Source organism: Prunus persica, chromosome G3, assembly GCF_000346465.2.
Source record: "Prunus persica cultivar Lovell chromosome G3, Prunus_persica_NCBIv2, whole genome shotgun sequence".
Taxonomy (NCBI): Eukaryota; Viridiplantae; Streptophyta; class Magnoliopsida; order Rosales; family Rosaceae; genus Prunus; species Prunus persica.
The window spans coordinates 8486858-8511240 of NC_034011.1; the positions used below are offsets into that span (position 1 = coordinate 8486858).

Below are 24383 nucleotides of genomic sequence, written 5' to 3' on the forward strand. Positions count from 1 at the left end.
TCTTCTCTTCCTTTCTTTCCTCTCGTCTCCGTTGGTGTGTTTTGCTAAGCAATGGGAAGCCTATTTATAGGCAAATTGGATGGCTTCCAATATCATCATTAAGCTTTTTGAATATTATTTCCTTCTCTTTCTTTATGTGGGTTCCACCACTTTCTTTACAACACACCAAAATCCCAATTCAGTACACCCCTCATATGTAGTAATGGTGCTCGTCTTTTACTCTACTTGAATTTTAGGTAACACATTTTATAGCATGTGTAGTTATGTTGGATGTTTGTTTCATCTATACTAGCCTTCCGCACGCGCTTTCGCGTCTGCGAGAGGCTGTTTTTTAAAAAAATTTAAATTTATTTTAAAATTAAAAAAAGATAATGGGTAATTGTGTTACATAAAAATAGGATTTATTATCTGATTTTTAAATTTTTTAAATATGAAAAAGTGTAAATTTATTATATTATCCTCATTTAATTAATAATTTTAATTCTTAATACTTGAATTAACTAAGTGTATTTTTTGGTATTTTGAATGTTTTACCATTCTCTACCTTTTACTTTATATATATATATATATGCATTAAATATCCACACGGTGAGTGACCACAATCTCTTGGACTCCTGTGGTCCAAGAGATCGGGACTGTATATATATATATATATATATATTAACTTACCTACCAAGTTTAACTTATTTATATATATAGATTAACTTACCTACCAAGTTTAACTTATTTACATATTAGTAAGGATACGTAATTTAATATATCTCCATTTACTTTTGTTTTCATCATTTTTATTTCATGGATTGTATCCTATTAATAAGATAAGTTAGCAGCATAACACGTTCTTCATTTTTTTCACTTCTTGGAAAAATGATTTTCTTAAATGCGTTTTTACCACATACACACGTCGAAGAAAATGGGTAGATTGTTTTTGACGATTTTTTTCTTTTTTTTGGTTGCAAATGTAGTAAGAGTAGCATTATTCTAATTTCAAACCTCATTACACATGGTGCAAGTCAAACTCAGTTAAGAAATTCAGAACCACCAGCTTATATTATTTATATTTACAAATGATAGTATAGGGAAAAATGAGCTCTCTATATATATGGAGGCTCTTTCAAATTATCTGGCTTTTCTTTTTCTGATTTTCATGGAAAAACATTATTTATATTTACAAATGATCACTTGGGTAATCTCTGATAGTACTAATTTACACACAATAGAGGTAAAAATAGATACACAATTTCACCTTATATGACTGTGGTTTTGACACCTGCAACAGCTTGTGTACCATATGCCAATGTAAGTCTTGGAGCAATTTGACAGTAAAAATATGATGCCAAATGTCATGTTTTTTTTTTTTTTTTCGGGGCAGCAGCAACACATTATTAATTGTCACTATTTTTGTAGTATCTGACTGTTTAATTTCATGCATGATTTGAAGAGAGTGGTGAGGGTTTACTATTGTTGCTAGAAAATTCAAAAACTCTCCAGAAGGGTCTTTGTTTGCGTTTGGAATGGTGACTTGTCAGCTCAGTGTCTCTGCTCAGCATCTGCCACATCACCTGCACATCTTGATATCCACAGGTTTGTACATCGTCATGAAGCTTCAAAAGTCCAGCACCTGCTCCAAAACAAGACTTGTAAGTGACATGAGATGAGATTCTAAACCAAATACAAGTATCCAAAGAAAAGTGTCCCTTCTTAGCCAAAGAGTTAGCAACCACAGATTAGTTTCTTGATAAGTATTCTAAATCGTTCGTGTTTTGATATGTACATTTTAAGAACTTTGGTGTAAGAGTAGCGGGTTCACTGTTTTAACTAACTGATCTAACCCACATCGACTGTTATTAAAAAAAAATTAGAATAAATTCTAGAAAACCAACTTAATTGAACCCATGTTAGCCATTAATTTATTGACCATAACCAAAGAAATAATGTGACACTTATCATGATGATGTCCCAGGTAGTTGGGATATCATGTGATATATCTGAATACAAGATGCTTCCAAGTGGCAAAGATGTTAGTGGTTCAAACAACATCATCAACCGTCGACAATGATATTTTTATGGTGTGGGAAATTTCATGCTCAAGATAGTGATTAGAATAATATGTTGAGGTTGTTGTCAGGCCACCATTTTAGTGATCTGGTCGACATCAAGTTGCATCAATAAAGATGTTGATCCTATCTCTTAAACCCTTCAGCTTTCGACCCAAAAACAAAACAGAAGATTGGTGACTACTTTTACGAGATGTAAAATAGAAATTGGATGGTCCCTAAAGTAGATTCATCAATTTTTTATTTTTTATTTTATTTTTATATAAGAGAGAGATATTGAAGAAGAGAGAAATCGAATCTAAAATCTCAAGTGCACAGCTAAATAATCTTAATCACTTTTGCTACAAACCTCTTGTCCATCAATTTGAATGGCAGGAGTTAATCACTAATTAGAAAATTCCGTACAATCACAGACACTTTGGCCTGCCTTAATTTACTCTAGTGGATAGCGCACCAGCAATGGGATCTTTCAATAATCTATGTGCCAATCTTCTTTTTCTTTTGGGCCTATTTGCAAGAAATTACAAAAAGAACAAACAAAACAAAACAAAACTCTTTTTATAACTATTTGAAAGGTTTGGTTGAATTCATCATTGGTTGTTGTGGTAGTGGTGGTGGAAAGAAACTCCCCACATGATGGAATCAAAGCTTGTTTTCTCAAATGGCAAAGTATATTAAACTTGGATAAATTATCAGTTATTTTTAAATTTATAATAGTAAATCTACAGAAATACTATAACCATGGCTCATAATTAGGCAAAAAAAGAAATGCACGAAAAAGTCTCCTATATATCTACGTGTGTAAGGTGTCGACAACCGTCGATTAATGTAAATTTTATAATTTTTTATATTAATTGCATATCAATCAACAATTCAAAGTCGTTTAGATAACGATGAATTTGCATCTACAATAATTCAATGAATCCTGCGCCTAGCAAACAAATGACGCCAACTTCAACTTGTAGGCATTCACTAGAGAATTGTGGAGGTTTGGTAAGAAACAACTTGCTGAGTGGGGAGGCCAGCGAGATGTAAGCTCAAATGAAAAAGCAGCACATCACAAGAAAATACTATTGTTTTTTTTTTTTGGGCAAAATGAATTAGAAGTAATCTCCAATTACCAGCACCACTTGATTAATTATTTTTCTATGAGCCCCCTTAATTAATTATTAAAAATTAGAGGGAAAAAAATAAAAGCCACACTCGTACTTTTTTTTTAGGTATGACTCATGAGTCTTCTTTAATCTTGTAAGACTTTTCTCATGCAGAGTCATCAATCGGCAGTTGGGATTAGATTTTTTTAAACGAAACCGATCGTTGAATTTGACATTTTTTATTTTTGGTTACAGACAAATTCAATTACTCAAGCACCGACAATATTTATTAAATATACAAGTTTAGATAAATTTGACCTTGTGGTAAAATAAAAAGAGATGCAAATTGTTAAAAAATAATTCGGTTGCTTGTAAGGGTAAACTAATATATGTTAAAAAAATGTACAAAGAAAACAAGGAGGGAAAAGATTTATTAGTTCAAGTCGGATCAAAGAAAACGACTTTAGTTTTTAATGAGGGAAATCAAAGGTTGAAATATGAAAACTGTTATGTGGCTAATGATGTACAAGTGTTGTTAAAATAATTCTAAATATGACAGAAGGGACCACAACTCCAGAAGTAGGGGATGAGATGTGGTGGCCAGAGATCGGGGGGAGAGAGAGAGAGAGAGAGAGAGAGAGAGGTGGGATCTAGCCTATTAAAAAAAATAAAAATAAAAACATTTAATGATGTAGCAAAATTTTTATAAAAAAATGCAGCACTGAATCACTGATGGATCAACGTTGGAGAAGTTGTTCAATCACAAAGAAAGGAAGACTTATTGATAGGGAGAAATGAAACTAAAACTTTGCTTCTTAATGAAAACAAATAGAGATTAAATTCTTATTCATCCCAATTATGTTGTATATATTTTCTCTGAACTTCCGGAAGTTATTATCGAGAAGATGGCATGGCATGTATAAAAGAAATAACAAAATAAATAAAAACGGAGATATTATATATATGGAGCAGAAGAAAAACAAAAAATTGTGAACTGACCATTTTTGCGAGCTTTAATGCGAGCAGAGACAGTGAGCCAGACGCGGCGGACAGGGAAGATCATCTTGTGCCAAAAATCCATCAACCTTTCTTTGATAACTTTCACCTTCTTTCTGCCTTTGATTTTTTTCTTGTTATACCCCCCACCTCCACTACTCACTCTAATCGCTATGCTCCTTTGCCCTGCCAGACCTGCACCCTTCTCTCTTTCACACATACACTCTGATGATCTCTCTCCCTCTCTCACTTGCTACATATACCCACGTAATTTCTTGCAGATGGAGAAATGATTTTAGAGAGAGAGAGAGAGAGGGAGCTCTGGAAGAAAATCACAGTGGAGAGCTGCCTGCCCACCGGTTTGTCTGTTATAAGCTTCTAATAAGTGCCACCGACACTTGCTCTCTCTCTCTCTCTCTCTCTCTCTCTGTGTTTATTATATTCTTTATTTGCAAAACCCTACTTTATAAGACTTTTTTTAAAAATATGTATGGATGTATATGTATGGATGGACACATCTAATCTGGTCTTACTGTTTGTTCAGTTTTCTTCTCGACGTACGCCTTCTTAAATTATGTGAAAGTTGAAAATGACCTTATCCAATTGTATTGGGTAATTAAAAAAAAGAAGAAGAGGGAACTAAGAAAAAGACATGCATTACCTCTCTCTCGATCTCTTCTTTGTATGAAAGGGTATTAAGATTTTTACTTGCCAGGAAACAGTTTTAATTATAATGTTCTGGCCATGGGGGAAGATTGAAACTAGAGAGTCCTAAAAATTTTAATTTTGGTTGGAGAGAAAAGAGAGAAACTTCATGTAATGGTTGCTTGCATAACGATTCTTGTTTGTATAATTAATAATTGTAATTATACCATAATTAGAATCACAATCGCTTTTTTTTTTTTTTTTTTAAAGAAATTCTGTGATTGCATTTATGATTCAGCCAAAAAAAATCGCTCGTTAGCCACAAATACAAACGAACCACAAAAGGCCAATCGAAACTGCTTTGAGTGCTCATGGTAATTCACTCTTGTTTAGTGGCTGCAGAGAAGAAAGGGTTTCATGGCAATAATTGTAGCCACTAGACTAACTCAAAATGATGGATAATATGTGGATTCAATTAACAATTAAGCTCTATAAACTACTACTAAACTAAACCCAAGATTATTTTTTATCTAAAAAAAACCCTAAACGTTAATTACCAATATTCTTATATTTAATTGCCAATTATTAATGGCCATAACCGTGGGTGGGAGCAGCAGCCGAGAAAGGCAAAGCCAATTGTTTGGCCTCCCTCTTTTTCTTATTGATTACATCCAAGAAGGATGCTAGGGGCCAACCAGTGGTGGCAGTTTATAGTAATTTTATGCACTAGTCAAGTTGTATACGTGAGAGTAAACTTGTAAAAATATATTATAAAACCTGGGTGTGAGGAAATGGAGGTGGCAATAGCATAGCATATATCATTTCATTCTACAAATTAAATAAAAGTTTATTACATAATGATTCTTTAATTTCTGTATTTGGGTGTTGGTTATACAAAAACTCCATGGTTTTTTTTTTTGGCCAATAGTTAGGGAGGGGGAAGGGGTGCAAAATCACACCTATTTTATAATGTCAGGTCTCGAACTCGAATCCAAGATCAACTGGATGGAGATAAAATTCCTTATCACTACACTAGTGAGTTACCGGCTACTCCATATGCTTTTATTAATACTAGAATCGTTGTAACATAATAACACTTCCTTGAGAATGTTTTAAATTCAAATGAACTTCAATTAAGAAAAAGAAATCTTCTCTACCACACGAAAGTGTTATGAGGAATCAAAGCTAGAGTTGATCACCGATTATAAAAAAGACATTCCGCATTTATCTCAAATCAAATACTAGACTTTGAGTGCAAGAATCACACTCTTAACTACATACATATAACCTGTGTGTTTGTTACTTCTCTAGATAATGCCTAGATTGTTAGGTACACATGTTTTGTAAAGTTCTAATCCTTTAGTTTTAGAATCCATGCTAGTACCAAGTTGAATGGCTGACCAAAAGAAAACATCGTTGAATGGGAATATAACACGTGTTACAATTCTACCATCTTCTTGGACTTTCTGTGTTTAAGCTTTTTGTAAGTTTCATCATTTCTGTTTTGTCGGGGTCTATATGTGGTTTTTTTTTCTTCTTCTTGTGAACAGAAAGTCCAATAAAATCCGCGGAGAGGGCGGTTTGATTGTTTGAATTTATATGAACAACTTTTTGCCTAATTTTTTTTTTTGTAAATTAGCAGTATTAAAATTCAATGAGAAATTCTGAATTCCAATAGAGTTCTTTGACTTTGTTAAGCTTTCTGTAACTTCAATGGTGTCGGCAAGCTCACTTCTCCACGTGTTCAATATTGTATGGTGCAAAAACGTTTGGTTATTAAGCGTGCTCAAGCATTTTGAGAATACCAATGATAATATAACACGTCACCATCCTAATATGACCGTTATATCATTACGCAGTGTTACCGAGTAGTTGGTTTGTCATACTGATTTGTTGATATGTCATACATTTAGGGTATATTATTAAATATTAATATATAAATACACATAATATAATATAGAATCTGATTTCTCCACTTTCTTTTTTCTCCACTTAATGTCTGTTTGGCATTACTTATTTAAGGTGATAAGTGATTTTTAAAAAAATTAAAGGAAAGCAGCTAATAAGGTGCTTTCATTTTCTGATTATGCATGAATCAATTTCGAAAAGGCGCTGGGATTGATGATAATGCAGAAATCATTTTCTGATTATGCGAGAATCAGTACCTACAACACTTTTGACAAAAATTTTACCAAATACCAAACTATTTTCTCTCACAGTTGATTTCTCTCATAGCAAATCTGACAGCGATTATTTTCATAACACAATAATGCCAAACGTTACACTCCCTTTTGCTTTTCTTTCTCTTTCCTGTTCTATTCTTACCATACATTAATTTCTTTTTTACTTCACTTTATATTATTTCTTTTTCTTTACACTTAATTTTCCAACGTACACTCCATTTTCAGTATTTAAAGGAAAAAAAATACTCAAATTTCTTACTCAATTAAAGGAAAAAAAATACTAAAAATAGAGTGCAAGGTGGAAAAATTAAGTGTAAAGAAAAAGAACTAATATAAAAATAAAGTAAAAAGAAATCAATATAGGGTAGGGGTAGAATAGGAAAAAGAAAGAAAAAAATTGATTAAAAAGTATTAAAAAGCAAAAGAGAGTGTAAGTGGAGAAAAAAAGAGTGGGGAAATCACATCCCTATAATATAAATAGATTAATAAAATCACGTTGGAAGAAGAGCATGAGCAAACTAACTCTATATCATAAAGGAAGTTGAGGACCTTGCCTCGCTGGAGCCAGCCCAAAAACCCGACACAAGAAAATCGGCCTCAACCTTGGCGCTCAAACCTTGAGATACCGTAACTAAACACAAAGTAGCAATGTTTTATCCAATTTTAATGCAATCTAATATAATCTTTTATATTAAGAACAACCCAATCTTGCGTATCAAGCGATATACATATACTAGAATGATATATTCATATACTGTGAATGAGAATCATATATATTCAAACATGACATTGAATAAGAAAAAAAATAATATACGAAAGACCTAGTGACAAGGAATATTGGGACTTTCACTTGTCTAAAATCTAATTCTTCGAGATTATATATATATATGGTGATAAAAATGAAATTAAAAGGAACAGCACCTTTTAAGTTGTAGTATATATTTTTATGTGCAATGTAACTTTAGCTAACTCACACGAAGACAGAATATTTTAGTCCTATATTTTCAAGTTAAAAATATATGAACCAAAGTTTTGGTAAAATCCAATGAAATGCTAGAGATTGAACGAGTACTAATTCCATGTCCCAAAAGAAACATCTCAAGCTTGACCCAAAAATTAGGTGTGATAGACTGTCAATAGGTCGTCAAATGCTAACCCTACTATTACTGGGTAGAAAGATTCCAAGTCGATACTTTTTTTTGATAAAGTCAAGAGAAATTAAACTAAACCAATAGTTAGTTAGGCATCTCCCTATCAGAATTGAATGCTAATAATCTTCGCATCCACAAATAAGGCATTCTTTTATTACATTTTCAATGTATTAAAGAGTTCAATCCAAAACTTTCTCTTTAACTTGAAGACAATGATAAAGCCATTTGTTATGTACTACGAAAGCGACTGATTGTATACAAATAATTGAGGCTTGGCAGATGTTCTTAATGCTTCTCTATCTCACTAGTCACTAGTGTCCCTAAGGAAGACAACAATGATGGAATTTTGAAATTTTAATGAGTGGAGGAAGCTTTGAGAGTGTGGCTCTCCACATCGTCTCGCCACTTAGGTCTTCGTTTTTTGATAATTAATTATTCGGTTGGTCTTTGGGGGAAAAACACTATCATCGGGGATGATTTTACCCATATTCACCGCACAGCTAATAACGTGACAAATCACCTTGCAATATTTGCTTTGAACATTTAGACCTTCCAACTATCATTAATGTGTACTTTTTGAGGATTTGTAGTTCCCTTTAATCACTTTTTAGCTGAGAGAGAGTAAGTTACTTGGTTAGACCGATGATGATCAATCCCTCAAGTATAGAGATGTTCGCACAATCCTCTTCATTTGTACCTATCTGTTTCAAATTGTACTTCTTTCCTCAATTATATCATATCGTCTTTTTTTTTAAAATAATAATAATAATAATAAAAACAAAAGTGTGGAGCCTTGCCTCGTTTTGCAGGACAAGTTTGCAACAACAACCATAACAACAACAATAAAAAGATGAGAATCATGCTACATACTCTGAGAACCACTGATACCGTATGTATTTTGTCTAAACAAAAAGGATGATGAAGCATCTTTCATGTCGTGAATGGTGTTGGAAATTTGAAATTTCGACCCATCATGAAACTTTCCTTATTGGGTTTATTCTGGAATTAAATAATGTCAAAACAAAATTGGGGAGCATATGGAAAAGGAGATAAAGGTCTTTTGTCAAGTATGCGATATTATGTTAGCATCAAAGATAATGAGCTCACAAGTGATGCCTTCCCAACCAATCATATCATTTTTTCTTTATCAAAGGCATCCATGCTTTAACACAAAGCCAATGAGACAAGATAGCACAATTAGTGCTATTGTGCATCTTCTTTTAGCATTTGCAAGCGACTTTACAATGTAAAGCGCCAACCCTTAGACACATAAAATTGGCAATTAAGATAGTCTTTTGCATGGTTTGCAAACAATGCTTGAGTTGGTTAGAATGAATGTGCTCCTCATTCTGCACCTGAGTTCGAATTCCCCTCTCCTAAAAGATGCAATTGCTTTTGTTATATACAAATAACTTTCAGTTGTTTCACGTTTAAGCATTAGATTCCATGAATGCTTTCTTTTATTGATTATATGCGTAAAGAACCTGTGTGTGTGGCCTCCTTTTGCCTTTCAAGACTTTGCCCATTTAGCAAAATAAATAGTGAAGTTAAAAAAAAAAAAATGTTTAAAGCAGGATTTGAAAATTTATTAATCAAAGTAGAGTTGGATAATCATGGAGTTATGCTCTTGCCCTAAGAATTATTCACAAAGTCATGTGAAAAAGGAAAGTGAAAAATAAAGCAAATTCAACGAATGTTCATATTCCAAGTTAAGTTCATCCAGATGAATATTGGATAAAGCATTATCTATATCAACAGCTTAGGGTCCATAAATCATCTATCTCAGACGCAAATTGCTTTGTCCACAGAATTGTTGATGGTTGACCTTCGAAGCACATATTCTGTCTAAGATTTAGTGAGAGAAAAGTGGAGGTTCTTGTATGTTGTAAGATTGCTCTTTAATATATGTCATGTATGTGTTATATATGCACCCAAAACTTCTGAAGAGAGATCCCTCTCCCTTTTAGAAAAGAAAGAACCACATTGTCGGAACTTGAATGCATCTGGTGAAGGTCGGAACTAGAATTTTATGTTTGGAGAGATAAATTATAAAGAACAAGCTTTAATTGGATTGATTTTTACAGAAATTAACAAATTTCACGTACCACATATATATATATATATGTTTGGAGGCCCCACTAATTTCAATATGATAGTTCTGCCGCACGGTTAACAAATAAAGAGAATTTCTCAGTAAAAAATTACCTTAAAAATAAATTGAAAACCATTTAATTATTTTCCTGTGACCAAATACATAGACAAAGTGTTTTTCACAAGTGGACCATACCTGAAAAATGAATGGTCGTGAATAACTCCAAAATTCACAACTTAAATTACAAGTTAGAATAAAAATAAATAAAATTAGAAGCTAGAAAAAGAAGGGGTCAATTTGAATTCCACGTGGCATTTGCTAAAGTGCTACAAGACACTACAGGTATGTCATAGCTGAATCATCCGTTGAGCATTAGCTTAGCGGCTGAGTAGCTTGTTCACAGGGCTTGGAAGCCAATTAAGAAGTGATTTCTCAAAATGTGATGGATGATAATATCATAATATAATACAAATTGTTAAATCATTTTCTTTTCAATGAAAAGAAAGAATGTCATAATCATCTGCTGCTATAAATTCTCACCATACTTTGGTGGATATACTTGCACTTCTGATCAAACCAGAAATATAAAAGAAAACAATATTTCATCCAAATACGACGAAAAATATGGTTTTACCATTAGCGATAAACACACGCTCGTCGTTGGATTTGTCTGAAAACAATATAAAAACATCATAATATATATGTGCAAGTGTGTTTTGACAGTTTTGCTTTGTAGAGATTGAAAATGACATTTCCACAAATCCATTTATGCAAATGCAACAGGCCAAGGACATTCCACTCACCCTTGCATAACAGAACAAAATTACAAGGCATAACAATGACATCCCAAGTTCTAGTCATCCATGTTCTTCATGTATTCCTTTGAAAGTTTAGTCTCCATTATCAATTGCTGTTCTTTGAGCAGAGAATGGCCTGATTCAAATAAAGCCTCAATGGTTTGCTGTACAAGGGAAACAGAAAACCACTCAATCGTTTGTTCAGCAGTGATACGGATTTCAGGTTTGAAAAGAAACACTGGTTAAAATTGATGACACTACCTTTGGAGGAGTAAACACAGGAAGGTTGTCATTTTTTCTTCGCTTTAGAAGTTTGTCTCCCAGACTTTGAACACCTCCAATATCTTCAACCCACTAAAAGAAAAGAAGGAAACTAGTTGGACAACAAATGTGCATAACTAATTAAAAAGTTTTACAAGAAATAAGATGACATAAAACTAGAGATGTTAAAAATCAAGCTAACCTAGACTAGTTTTAGCTCATAATGGGAACTATTTGAGCTGCTATCGCTCATTATCGAGTTTATCTGCAGGGTTCCTCTTGAAAACATCATTCTTTTTAGCATTGCCCTTTTAGAATTCTTGTGGAACAGATAACAAAGATTTACATGAAATATCAAATTCTGTTCTCTTTTATTAATTGTGTCAACTTATGGCTTAATATCCATTGGTCTCTCAGATTCTTTGACACTACAGGTTACACCATAATTTATCCTTCTGAATTTTCGTGATTATTTGTTTTGTTGGTTATTCATCAACGAGTTAGGCATGAAGACTTTGAGAAGCTGGAGCATTACTGAATGTAATGCCCAACAGGTAAGGCATCAGGCATGAAAACTAGGAAACAAGTTAGGCATGATCCTACAGATATTATGTCAATACTCAACAGGAACACCGATTACCACTCTGATATTTAACATCCAAATCCCACTGGGTAAAAAACAAATTGTATTTATAGGATTCAAATGTTTAATCACAGAAAGACATGATTGACTTCCCAATCTTTTCACTTGATATAATAATTCGCTAATAAGTTACAGTGGTCGCTCATTTCAAACCAGATTGTCATGTACCTTAGAAATTGACCGGTCATATGTTCGAGACCTCAAAGCTCCATAGAAATCCAGTGCTGCCCAGTCATCGAAAGTAAATAGTAATAACAATAAAAAGAAATAAACTATAATGCAGAAGTCTTCAAATTATAATATGAAAATAACGGTGAACAAAAATCTTCAGATTCAACTCTCACAGCAACCCACCCCCTCCCAACTGCTCGAAAAGAAATTTATCTAAGCCAAGATGCAGGTTGAATGTTCTAGAAAGATGATAGAAATGAAAATTTTAGTACTGTATAAACAAAAGACATCAAGTGGAGAAAAGAAAAAGTTATTTTCTTTAGTATTTGTTTACAGGAACTCAAACACACGCAGTGCCATTTCCTTTGTGCATGTGAGATTGCTTTCCACATATGAATATGATACTTGGGAAGATAATGTTTACTTGGGAAGATAATGTTTTATATTACTATTTTAACCTTTAGTATACTGTTTGTTTTATTTTAACTACATTGCAAGATGTGACAGTGTATGAATTCAGAATATTTAAACTGACTGGTCAGGATCACACACACACACTTGCGGACAATTGAGGACGTTATGATCAACAGCCTATGGTGAATCCAGAACATCTTGAAACTGAGAATCCACGTGTATATGGGTGTGTAAAAGTGCTTCTTGTTTATGCTTCTTTTCTTTTCTTTTTTGAGAAGATGAAAACAAGTGTTTCTTGTCTATTCATTTTCAGATTGGAATTACTATACATGCTGAAAAGAAAATTGAAGGCATTGATTTTGTGAACAGAGAGGATATGAAAGCAGTGGGTTACCTTGATTAGGAAAAGTGTCCACTATACTTACAACTTCATCCCTAGACATGCCATCTTTCTCATACATTCTGTAAACAATGTTAATGATATCCTCGTGGTTAGGCTGCCTGTTTCAGAAACAACATATCAAACAAGGGTGACATGCCTTGGTTCCTTCTAATCAAAAAAGGAAAAGTAAGTATCAAAACATAAACTCCATAAAATTAAATTAAAAAATACACAAACAATTGGTATAGAATAGCATTTGACATACAGCGGAAATTATTAAAGATACGGTGTGGTCAATAAAAGAAGAATGTAATTAACAATAACAATAGTGCAATTCAGTACCAGAACATCAAGAACTATATTTGGTTTACAACTATCTTGAACAACATTGTAATCCACAGTAATCTTGGCTACATAGTCCAAGTTTACAGAAAAAGGCCCAACACATTTAATAGAGAATTCACAAACAGAAAAAGAGGCAAAGACAGCTGTTTCCAATGGAACATGCATGTTTTTCACCATCCTGTGGTGATTATATTATTAATCATGTGGTTCATGCAAACAAGGTTGACGAAGAAATCACTTCTATAGGAAAAGACGTACAAAACATCTATCCAACTAAGGTCACAGACAAGAAGGTAACCGATTTTCTGAGAAAATTGATTGTATTTCCAATAGGAAAGATCCCCATACATACAAATACTTTTTCTTTTCATTCAAACAAAAACTCGCTGATCTGAGGAAAATTTAAATAATAAATTATGCAGGCAATTATTTCCTTCAAGGATGATGAAGGCACAAATCTCCAAGACAATTTCTCCTTTCAAGGTGCAAGTTTGGAGCTTGGAACTGGGTATACTTGAACACTTCAAAAATGAACGTTAGGTTTTTATCCAGTGAAAGAAATAGATGTCAAATTAAACTGGTTTGTTCCTTCAAATCACTAAACATGAGCTCTTAATCCTTCGTCGAAAATCACATACCAGCAAAAAGGCAAATTTATCCTTCGTTGAACAATCACATACCAGTAAAACTTTTCCATCCTTCCATCACGGATTAAGGGAGCATAAATTGTTGACAAATCATTTCCTGTAACAATGATAGGAATTCTGTTTGTAATGTCTGATTCTCGCCAGTCTTGTCCAATACTAACTCTTGTAGGATTATCACATAGATTCATCAATGTTCCAACAACAATTTGATTATTGACAGTCATCTGAGTGTTTCCTACAAAAGAATAAACAATAACACATTTTCACTAAAACTGAAACATGAATAAAACTAAAAGGTCTTCAGTCATTCCTACACACAATGACTAATGTTGGAAAGATATAAAACCATATAAACACATTTTTCCTGAAAAACCAAAATAAAAAAGAAAAAAAAGAGAAAGAAAAGAAAGAACAGAAAAGGTTGGTACTGGCTGATTCATATGCTAAGCCTTTCCTTTTTTCCCTCAGTAAATTATCAAATTTCCAGTCTAAATCATACAGTTCTCACCAAATCTACCTAGGCCAGCATCAATGTCATTGATCATCAAGCAGCTCATCTTGCCCTGAAATAACCAAGAAGAATAATAGAAAGGTATTGTTGGAAAAAAGGGTTGTCCATCATCACTAACATGAATGAAACATCACTAGCATGACCTAAACATATGTAGACTGTAAAACAACTTTTTGGAAGCAACTAATTTGACGTGTTGTCTTCTATGATGGTGTGAGGGAGCACAGCCTTCAATCTTTAGCTGAAGGATCCTCTCTGTCATTTTTCCAACGGATTTGACAGGTGATCTTTAAATACATAACCCTTGAAGCACTGTTCTAGTTTAAATGCAGCTGAGTTTGGCACCGGTGTGAATGTGGGGATAAAATTAGAAGGGCCGTTCATTCATTACTGTAGCACTTCTAAATTTCTCTATATGGTGTATCTTGTCAGCAATTTTCCAGTGTGTCCTTCAATCTAATCCTTTCAGATCATGTCATGAATGGTTCTTCATCCCTAGCATCAAGAGGGTGAAAAAGGAGGAAAATCTGAAACCCCTAAATAAATCCTTCCTAGCTTTCCGACAAGTATTTTCAAATTTTACAATCTCACTCTCAGTTTCCAGTGACTTTGTAGTGTTAAGATAGCCTTAGGCCTCTTGACCCATAGAGAAGAAAGAGATAAGTATGATGGTGTGAGGGAGCACAGCCTTCAATCTTTAGCTGAAGGATCCTCTCTGTCATTTTTCCAACGGATTTGACAGGTGATCTTTAAATACATAACCCTTGAAGCACTGTTCTAGTTTAAATGCAGCTGAGTTTGGCACCGGTGTGAATGTGGGGATAAAATTAGAAGGGCCGTTCATTCATTACTGTAGCACTTCTAAATTTCTCTATATGGTGTATCTTGTCAGCAATTTTCCAGTGTGTCCTTCAATCTAATCCTTTCAGATCATGTCATGAATGGTTCTTCATCCCTAGCATCAAGAGGGTGAAAAAGGAGGAAAATCTGAAACCCCTAAATAAATCCTTCCTAGCTTTCCGACAAGTATTTTCAAATTTTACAATCTCACTCTCAGTTTCCAGTGACTTTGTAGTGTTAAGATAGCCTTAGGCCTCTTGACCCATAGAGAAGAAAGAGATAAGCAATGAACGGACAAGACCAATGAAAGTGGACCTAGGGTTTTATTCATTAGCCATACACTTTAAATTCAAAGTCTAAACTCTAAACCATCCTGTAGGCAATCATAACCGCAGATTTTATAAAGCTGTTCCCCATTATTACAGATGGAGTGTCTAATAAAAATCCAAAAGAGATCTAAAGAAGCTTTTTCTAATAAATGTGCATGATGTACACAACAAGAGAAGTGAAAATTTGAATTACTTAGTGCTTTACCGAGTTATTCTTTTATAGCAGAATCTATTTTCTAATATAAAAGAAGAAATAAATTACTACTTGGGAAACCAATTCTCAAGCAGGTCTATCCTCCAGAGGATTTGGAAGAGGAAAGGAGCTAAAGGTGCTCTGCTAGTGCTTTCTTTCAGACTTCAGGAGAACACATCTCTATACCTTCTTTGAGATGACAATGCTAACCTCTCTCTCTCTCTCTCTCTCTCTCTCTCTCTCTCTCTCTCACACACACACACACACACACACACAATGTTCACAGACCCCAGTATAAGCAGACGAAAGAAAAGAGGGAGAATCATAAATCAAAGTAAATTTTGTGCAATGATTAAACACTGTTTAACTTCATAACCCAAGACATACATATATTAACAGTGAAAGTGGTAGAGCTTCTAACTTGGTTCTGGACCACTTGAGAGGCAGTTCTATAGCGGTCGCGTATCAGTTTTCCTGGTTCTCCTGTAAAGTAACTTTTGATTATACACAGCATGATTCTACAACAAAGCTATGAACACAGTCAAAAGTCTTCCACTATCCTTGCAGAATATGACAGCTCAATATGTTGTTTAAGGTTAGTAAAAGGAGTTGCACAGAGAATTTATATATATGTACATAAAAATATATACTGAGTGATATAATTAGAAAACATCAACAATTTAGGAAGTAGCCATGGAGAAAAGAAAATGGAAGAAATGGCAGTATAGACATTCTACAAACTCATCTTACCAGCTCTTTCTGATTCTAATTCCCCGGCAGACATAATTACTGGTTCAACTCCCATGGCTTGGAAAATAAGTTCAGTCTGAAATGATTTTCCTTGTCCTTTACCTCCCCAAATACCTGTAAGATAAAATGATAAATTTCCAGAGCACATCTATTAACATGTAACCGCGTAAGAAGACTAAAACTCATTATCATTCTCATTCAAAAGATATTAAAAGCAATGAGATAGTTTAAAGTAAGCGGCTAAAAGCAACCAAGAAGAAGAAGTTAGACCAATATTTTTTACCATACGGATGCATATGACTTTGCAAGATGTAGTAACAAGTTATAACATCTTAAGAATCAGAAAAACTCTTAAAAAGAAACATGATTGAACACTCTTAACATGATATACCCACACTAAAAATTTCATAAAATTTTCAACTTTCAAGTTCAATGAGAATCTTTACGACAACCAGTGAAAAGTTATTGTGACTACATATACCTAGGATTAAAGGAACTTTAGTGTTGAGAAGATGAGCAAGGTAGTTCTTCGCAATATGGCAAACTGCAATTTAAGAAAAACCCACATATATAAGATTATAACAAATACTTATGGATAAAGATGACTTTGATAAGCTGCACAAAACATGAATGAATCCAATAGTAAAACATTAAAATTATCAATTACATGTATGAATATAAGAATCCCTACTACAAGGCCGCTGACGGATAACATTAAGTGTAAATGAAGATAACGTAGAGTTTTTGTACAAGCCGTTATGGTGTTAGTATTACACTCTTGAAACAAGACCCAATTATTTTTATGTCTAACATTCTCGAAGAAAAAAAAACATGGCTTCCATGACATAGGTTGTACGAGGTGTGGTGGTTGCGTAGTCGTAATATCAATAGTTAACACTGACAAATTTATTGTCTAGGTTATTTTATTTTAGCCTTCCTTTGCACAATGTAAATACGGGCAAAGGTAAGAACTACTGTTAGGCCCTTGGAAAACTGAGCAAATGTCTGATAAACTGTATAGTAAATTTGCAAACCCAGAGGACAAACAAAACATGTCAAAATATATATAGCAAATGGCCACCAACACCACTGTAGAAAATATTGGAAAAGAATGTAGCACAGGAAGGTGAGATAGGTACAATGATTATTACCAAGTTTTCCTACTTTTTTTTTACCCGAAACATCACAGGTATTTTTTTCTAACCTTTTGCCCAGCATCATAGAACTTACCAACTTTATCCTGTCAAAGAGAAAGGCAACGAAAAAGACACAAAATCACTTACCAGATATTGTCAGCATAAAAATAAAATTGAAAAAAAAAGAAAAAAGAGGCTAAAGATCAATTATTGTGATCTACATACATGATATCAACTAATAATAAATTCACACAGAATTCACATTGATACCAAATAATTAGTTTGCAATCGATCATAAGAATTGTCGTTGCTACTGCAAGAATCAATTCAATTGATCATTGAATTCACATCTATAAGAAGTTTAATACTCAAAATGAAGAATTCATTACTCACAACTTAATTAATTTCACTAAAATTGGATGAAACACAAAAGGAAGAAGCAGAAACAAACAGGATATGATCATACCATGAACAGAGGCGCAATGTAATAATCGCCCTGAAGGTACTGAAAGGACCTGGTGACCTTCTGCCGATAATCAAACACAATATCCGAGTCTCGGCCGAGGAACTTGCCGACGAAGAGGTCGTCGACGAGGCCCGCCCGGGCTCCGACGGCGATGTTCATGTTGTCGGCCTCTTTGCCCAACCTGTACAAGTAGTCGTTTCCCTCGGAGTCCTTCGCCTCCCACGAGGACTGGTCTGAAAGCTTATTTTTGGGCCCACCGCCGCCATTGTTGGTGTCACTGTTGCTGCAGTTGGTGCTGGGATTGGGGTCAGGGACAGAGGAGGGGTTTACTGAGCAGCAAAGAGAGGAAATAGGGAGTTGGGTTTTGGTGGTGGGATGAAATGGGAGTGAGAAGATTGGGGTTTTGGAGAGAAATGGGTTGCAGTTGCAGAGAGTCATGGTGTTTGGGATTTGTGGGTTTGGACTTTGGAGGAGAGAGTATGTAAGGGTTTGGCGCCACAAATTAACCCAAAGCATATCCTCTAGAGTCTGGTGTGGCATTGTACGGACAATTTTAACTTTGAACTCACCAAATGAAAACAATTTTTTTTTTTTTTTGAGTAAAAAAAAAATTTATGGGGAAATTGGCTATTCACACCACCAGCGAATGGACATACCCACAATATTTAGTAAGAATGATTTACGCGTGTCACCCAACTAAAAACAATTTTTAACTTTGCAAATGAGTACATATTATGAGAAATGTTCACTAACTTTAAATTCACATTGACCATGTTTCTAAAAATGGTTATTCCACACATAAACTTCTTCCTGTTTCACCTCTGTCCTTTCTTACTATCGGTTATCTGACATTGACATGCAGATTGCTAGTTTTATCAAGACTATGTTCATATATTCCTGTGTGCTCGGAGATTTTAGAGATTGAGCAGTAATGACCTTCCTTTGTTTAGAGATATCAGCGTCGGAAGTATTCATAGCTATCGTATAAATTCATATAAGTGAAAGAATGTATGCATTTCCTTCAAACCTGCTGTTCCAACTTCTGAATGGCATATTAACTTATAAGCCTTCAGTATGGTTTTGTGGTTTAATGGTCCCAAAACAGGTGAAAAGAAGAGAGGAATCTCATTTTTGACGACCAATCTCATTTGTTAAGAATTGAATCACTTTTCGGAAGGGCAATTATTATGCTCCATCTTCAATCCAAACCGAAAACCAAAATTAAGAATACGATAAAGTGTGCAAAATGTCTGTCGTATCAAATATTTTTTTATCATGAATCGATAACATATCGGTACTGTACTTTTAACAGTTTGACCAAATTGGTTAGCCGTTAGATTAAATCGGTTAGCTTGATCTAACGATTAAGATATATGACCTTACCTATGGGCCATATATAAGGCCCTCCCTATAGAATGACTCCAACATTCATAACCATAACCAAAACAACATACAAAATTCAGGGACATCATATTTCACAGGCTAATTGCTTTTTGGGAAATTGTGAAAAAATAATTGGATGGGTGCGTGGGTGTCCAAAGATTAGCCTTGCGTGTCTATAAAATTCCTCAAAATGAAGTTTTAAACCCTTATTAATTTTAGGGTGTTTTTGAAAAAAGCCAAAAGCAAGAAAAATATTTTAAAAGAAGCCAAAATATTTTGTACTTGGACAATAATGCCCTTATTTATTTTTAGATTGCCTAATGAATCCTTTTTCTACTTTTCAGATGATGCCAAAGGATTGTTGCTTGATGCTTGCCGTATGGAGCTAAAAACTTTCTTTGATAGTTTTTGGACTGATGTTGCATCTGCTACTATGTTGTTGGTGATCTCTTCACGTGAAAATGAAGTTGATGATGCTTGGCTTTACATGGTTTTCATGTGTTTGCTGCTATGGCTTTATCATGCTTCCATCATGTTGTCTATATTGTGTAGCTCTTCTTCTCCTAAGTTATTCCAATATGAGTTGTCGTCGTCTTCTATTTCAATTTGTTCTACTATTTGGATATAGATTTCTGTAGCATCCCGACCTAAAATAATTATTAGACTAAAAATTTAATTGTGGAATTACATTTTTACCCTTAAGGGTAAGGGTAAATTGGTCACTTTTAATTTGGAAAGGATTTTGGGGAATTGAGTTGCTTCGTTGTGTAGAGCTTGCTCTGTTGTATAGAGCTTGCTCTCACGAGTTCGTAGACACGTAGTAGACCCAAATTGAAGTTTTAACGAAGAAGTTGTGGTCAACGGAAGTGTAGTGGCACAATCGTAAATTTTTTGAAGTTGGGTTTTAAAATCCGATCTACTCTCTCTTTCCCTCACGCATCTTCTCTCTCCCCCCCCCCCCCCCCCTCTTGACTTTCTCTCTCCTCCTTTTTTCTCCTTCGTGATACCAGAAATTCAGAGGCATTTTCGGCGCATCCCAGCCACCAAATTTGACGCCACAACTTCTAAAATTCTCATATCCTCCTCCTCTACACAGCCCACCCAATTTCTAGGATTGATTTCGTGCCATGTAGTGATTGGAATAAGTGGAAAAGTTGTAATTTTTTTGACCCCCTTTACGGCGTTTCCGGCAACCAAAACCATGAAGTGAGGTATGGTTTTTCATCCTCTCAATGTGTTCGTGATGTTTTGATAGTTGGTTTGGATTGATTTGAAGCCATGAGTGTTCGATTAGAAACCTAGGGTTTGTCTGACTTTGGCAGCGTTTTTCGGCCACTTCCCAGCCAAATTGGAGGTCGGCCCAGTTGTATAAGTTGCTCCCCTAGTTGCCCTGATCACGTAGGTGTGGTATTGTTAGGTGATATGAGAAATTTCCATTGCTGAAAATTTCTCAAGCCACCCACGCGCTGCTTTCTGAGCGCAACAGTATGCTCGAATTCGAATTTGGTTATTGTATGACAGTCGAACAGATTTACGCCTATTAGGCGATATCTGGGTTCGATATGTTCAGACGGTTGGATATGCTCCAATTTCAAATATGTCGTTCTTTGTACCTCTAAGATCGTGTAGAAATTCGCGGATCGAGAATCGGACTCCCGGATACTTCGATGCAAGGAGTTAAGGGTTGGATAAATGATAACCGTCCGATTGTGCGATCGAGAGTAATACAACCACTTGATCGAGACCAAACCCTTGGGACATGTTGTTTGTTTTGAGTTGGACCTTTGGGAACTCTCGGTTTGGAAATCAGAGGTCGTGGGCCCCGTGGGCCAAGTTGACCAAACTGTTGACCATGAACCTCGAGACCGTCTTAATCGGAACTACACATTTAAATCCTGGGAATTAAGGTTTTCTTTCTAATTTAAAGTTCGTGTTCGAAATACAATTTTTTTTATTTTACCATATCTCGATATTTCTTCAATAGGTGCTCAGGCTCCGACTAGCCAGCAGGTGGGACTAGGGGTGGGCACTCAAACCGGCGAACCGGAAATCCAAACCAAACCGCACCGAACCAAACCGGAAAAAAACCGAGTTGACCAAAAAGTCAAAAACCGGTCAAAAACCGAACCGGACCGGTTTGGACCGGTTCCGGATCCGGTTCCATGTCTTCAAAAACCGAACCGGACCGAACCGAACCGGTGAAACTAAAAAAATATATAATTTTAATATATATTTATATTTAATGCTATATTTTTAATTTCACTAAAAAAAACATAATATTTATCCAAGTTCAATGTCAAAATATCTCTATTTTCTCACTTTAATATTTATTTTTTATATGAAATTGAATAATTTGTTAATTTTCAAGTAAAAAAATAATATTTCAGTTGAGAATTGTATTAAAAAGTAATTTAAAAAAATAATTTTTATAATCCGGTTCAAAACCGAACCGAACCGGAACCGGACCGAAACCGGTTCAAACCGAACCGGACAGTTTTTGAAATTTTTTTTATTAAAACCGAACCGAACCAAACCGGATGAATAGTATTGGATCGGTTCTAATTTGAGGCAAAAACCGGTCCAAACCGAACCGTGCCCACCCCTAGGTGGGACCCCCATCAGGCCATACCAACTTGGACTTTCTGTGAGTGGACTTTGTTTTAAATGAGCCTTTTTTTTTTCAAACTATAAATTTCATGCATAAAAATAGATTTTCAAATTTATATTTGTTTTTACTTGGATATGGGAAATATTGAAAATTTATGCATGTTTGCATGCGGGAATTATAAGGGGTTTTGTGGCACTATATGGAAGTAAAAAAGAATTGAAGTATTGATTTGTGCATGCGGTATGTGTATACATATATATTGATGGTGGTTTTGATTTGTGTATATGCTCACCATAGTATGTATCTCCCCCATTACTGTTACTCTAGATATTTATTTTTGACACGCGGTACTCTTTGGAGGCGTATTGGGAACCAAGCACCCCTGACCAGGTGTACTAAAGGTCTTGACGACCTGTCAGTGAGTGTATGACTTAATTCAGCCGCACGTGTAATGAGGATTCTATCATGCGTGTCTGGGGAGCAATAGTCCCCTGGTTGGACTGCTCATTTCCTAGCCACATGAGCATTTAGGATTCTGCCATGTGGTCTAGTAAAACAATCCCCGCGTTGAATTGTTTCCCCCTGATACATAGCTATGAATGTGCGTGCGTTTATTTGTATAAAAGGGATTTTTGAGATCAAACAGTTTTTAAATTAAGCAAGGTTAAAAAGGTTTTACATGCATGGCTTTCGAGCTAATGTTTTCGAAAATGCGGGGTTAGTATGTTTGTTTTACTTATGTTTAAACTTACCTTTCGTCCATTCACATCTTTTATGGTTTTGCTCCCCCTTCTCCCCTCCCCGGCCCTGACTTGAGAAGCTTAACAACCAAGATCAGAAACTCCTTCTCCACACAACCGTCATCATCGTAGGATTTCCTTTTTGTGACTTTTCTACTGTTTTCGACATATAAACTAACGAAATTCTTAGTATGCTCTGAATACACCCATGTAGGGTTGGATTTGTGGCTAGAGGCCATTTGTAAATTGTGTGCACTTTAAATTATGTGTGCTGGCGCTTGGGTCTTCTAAATTCTTTGGTCTATCTATTTGCATAATCTCTAAAGGCTCTATTTCTCCTACAATTGGATACTCATGGTCGAATATTATAGCATCATATTCTAGATTGTTTTGTTCATTTATTTCTTTTAATTCTTCCATATTATAGTATTTAAAATATTGTTCTTCAATATCAATATTGTTGTAAGACTCTAATATATTACTTTGATTTGTTATGGTTATACTTTTTTTTTAAAATGTAATGTCTAGAGGTGTATATAAAAATCCTCCTTGTAAAATTTTTAAGAAATTTAATCCTAAGATAAAAGAATATGATCCTACTGGGGATATAAATGTTAAGGGTAAATTAAATTGTTATCTTTTTATCCTAAGTGGCATATTATTAATATAGTGTGTGACATAAGTAACTTTACTAATTAGTATTTGAGACAATGGGTATTTTTGTTTGGGTTTTAATACCTAGGAAAGAATTGTTATTTTGGATTAGGCCAAAAAGGAGGCCCAGATTTATTGGGCCAGCTTAAAATAATAACTGAAAAGACAATGTTACCATTCTTCTTAAAAAGCCAGACCTAACTTTAATTATATTATGGTAAAAGCAAGTATTATATTTTGGCTTTTGGCTTTATCCTAATCAAGGTCTAAAATATCGGTAATCCAAAAACATGAAAATTTCGATGAAAATATCGGGATATTATCAATATTGATAAAAATTGAATAAAAACCACGGAAATGGTAAGAAAAACTTGGAAATTTTTATTGAAACTTTGGAGGATGCTTATTTAGTGAATTATCTATTAGTTTATCACAAAAAACTAGAAGGAAATGCATTGCATGATGGATTTAACTAATTTAAGTTGATTATATAGTGAGCTGACAAACACTGTGAGTGTAGAAAATATGTAGTCATTAATGAAAGAAGATTAAACACACCACAATCATTTATATATAATGATTTACTACAATATTTTACATTTTGTACATTGCATGGTAAGATACATAAGTGACTTGGTACCACATAGAGTTCCTATGAGGTTCAAAATTTTCACTATCTTCATCATCTCTATGTGTAGAGTAAGTGTATTGTGAAAAGTAGTCATCAAATGATAAATCCCCAAAATAGTTTTACATTTAATTGTTAAAATGCCACCCATATGGATCCGAGATTGGTTGACGTTGTCCATGAGCAAAATCATTTGAAGATTGAGTATCGGATTCTTTCCATGAGCTGCTTGATTCCTTTCCAAAACGAATGAGATATGAAGGGTAG

At 34.5% G+C, this 24383-nt stretch overlaps 2 protein-coding genes across 2 annotated transcripts; both read right to left on the bottom strand.

Moving 5' to 3' along the window:
- On the bottom strand, nucleotides 1029-4584 carry LOC18784497. The gene is made up of 2 exons (XM_020559245.1): nucleotides 4151-4584; nucleotides 1029-1621 (listed from the first exon to the last, which is right to left on the bottom strand). Exons 1-2 carry the CDS (start codon nucleotides 4365-4367, stop codon nucleotides 1425-1427), a joined length of 414 nt encoding a protein of 137 aa, XP_020414834.1. The 5' UTR covers nucleotides 4368-4584; the 3' UTR covers nucleotides 1029-1424.
- Nucleotides 10833-18714, bottom strand: LOC18784184 (ribulose bisphosphate carboxylase/oxygenase activase, chloroplastic). The gene is made up of 11 exons (XM_020559244.1): nucleotides 18104-18714; nucleotides 17732-17741; nucleotides 16983-17045; nucleotides 16502-16615; nucleotides 16173-16234; nucleotides 14387-14441; nucleotides 13912-14113; nucleotides 12899-13005; nucleotides 12088-12143; nucleotides 11277-11369; nucleotides 10833-11179 (listed from the first exon to the last, which is right to left on the bottom strand). Exons 1-11 carry the CDS (start codon nucleotides 18641-18643, stop codon nucleotides 11072-11074), a joined length of 1410 nt encoding a protein of 469 aa, XP_020414833.1. The 5' UTR covers nucleotides 18644-18714; the 3' UTR covers nucleotides 10833-11071.

Excerpts from the sequence above, each read along its gene's own strand:
- LOC18784497 (XM_020559245.1), bottom strand. The coding sequence starts at position 4,367 with ATGTGTGAAAGAGAGAAGGGTGCAGGTCTGGCAGGGCAAAGGAGCATA. Across the intron at positions 1,622-4,150 it reads CATTAAAGCTCGCAAAAATG|GTGCTGGACTTTTGAAGCTT; the intron begins GTCAGTTCACAA and ends GTTTTGGAGCAG.
- LOC18784184 (XM_020559244.1), bottom strand. The coding sequence starts at position 18,643 with ATGCCACACCAGACTCTAGAGGATATGCTTTGGGTTAATTTGTGGCGC. Across the intron at positions 16,616-16,982 it reads TAAAGTTCCTTTAATCCTAG|GTATTTGGGGAGGTAAAGGA; the intron begins GTATATGTAGTC and ends TTTATCTTACAG. Across the intron at positions 16,235-16,501 it reads ATTAGAATCAGAAAGAGCTG|GAGAACCAGGAAAACTGATA; the intron begins GTAAGATGAGTT and ends GTTACTTTACAG.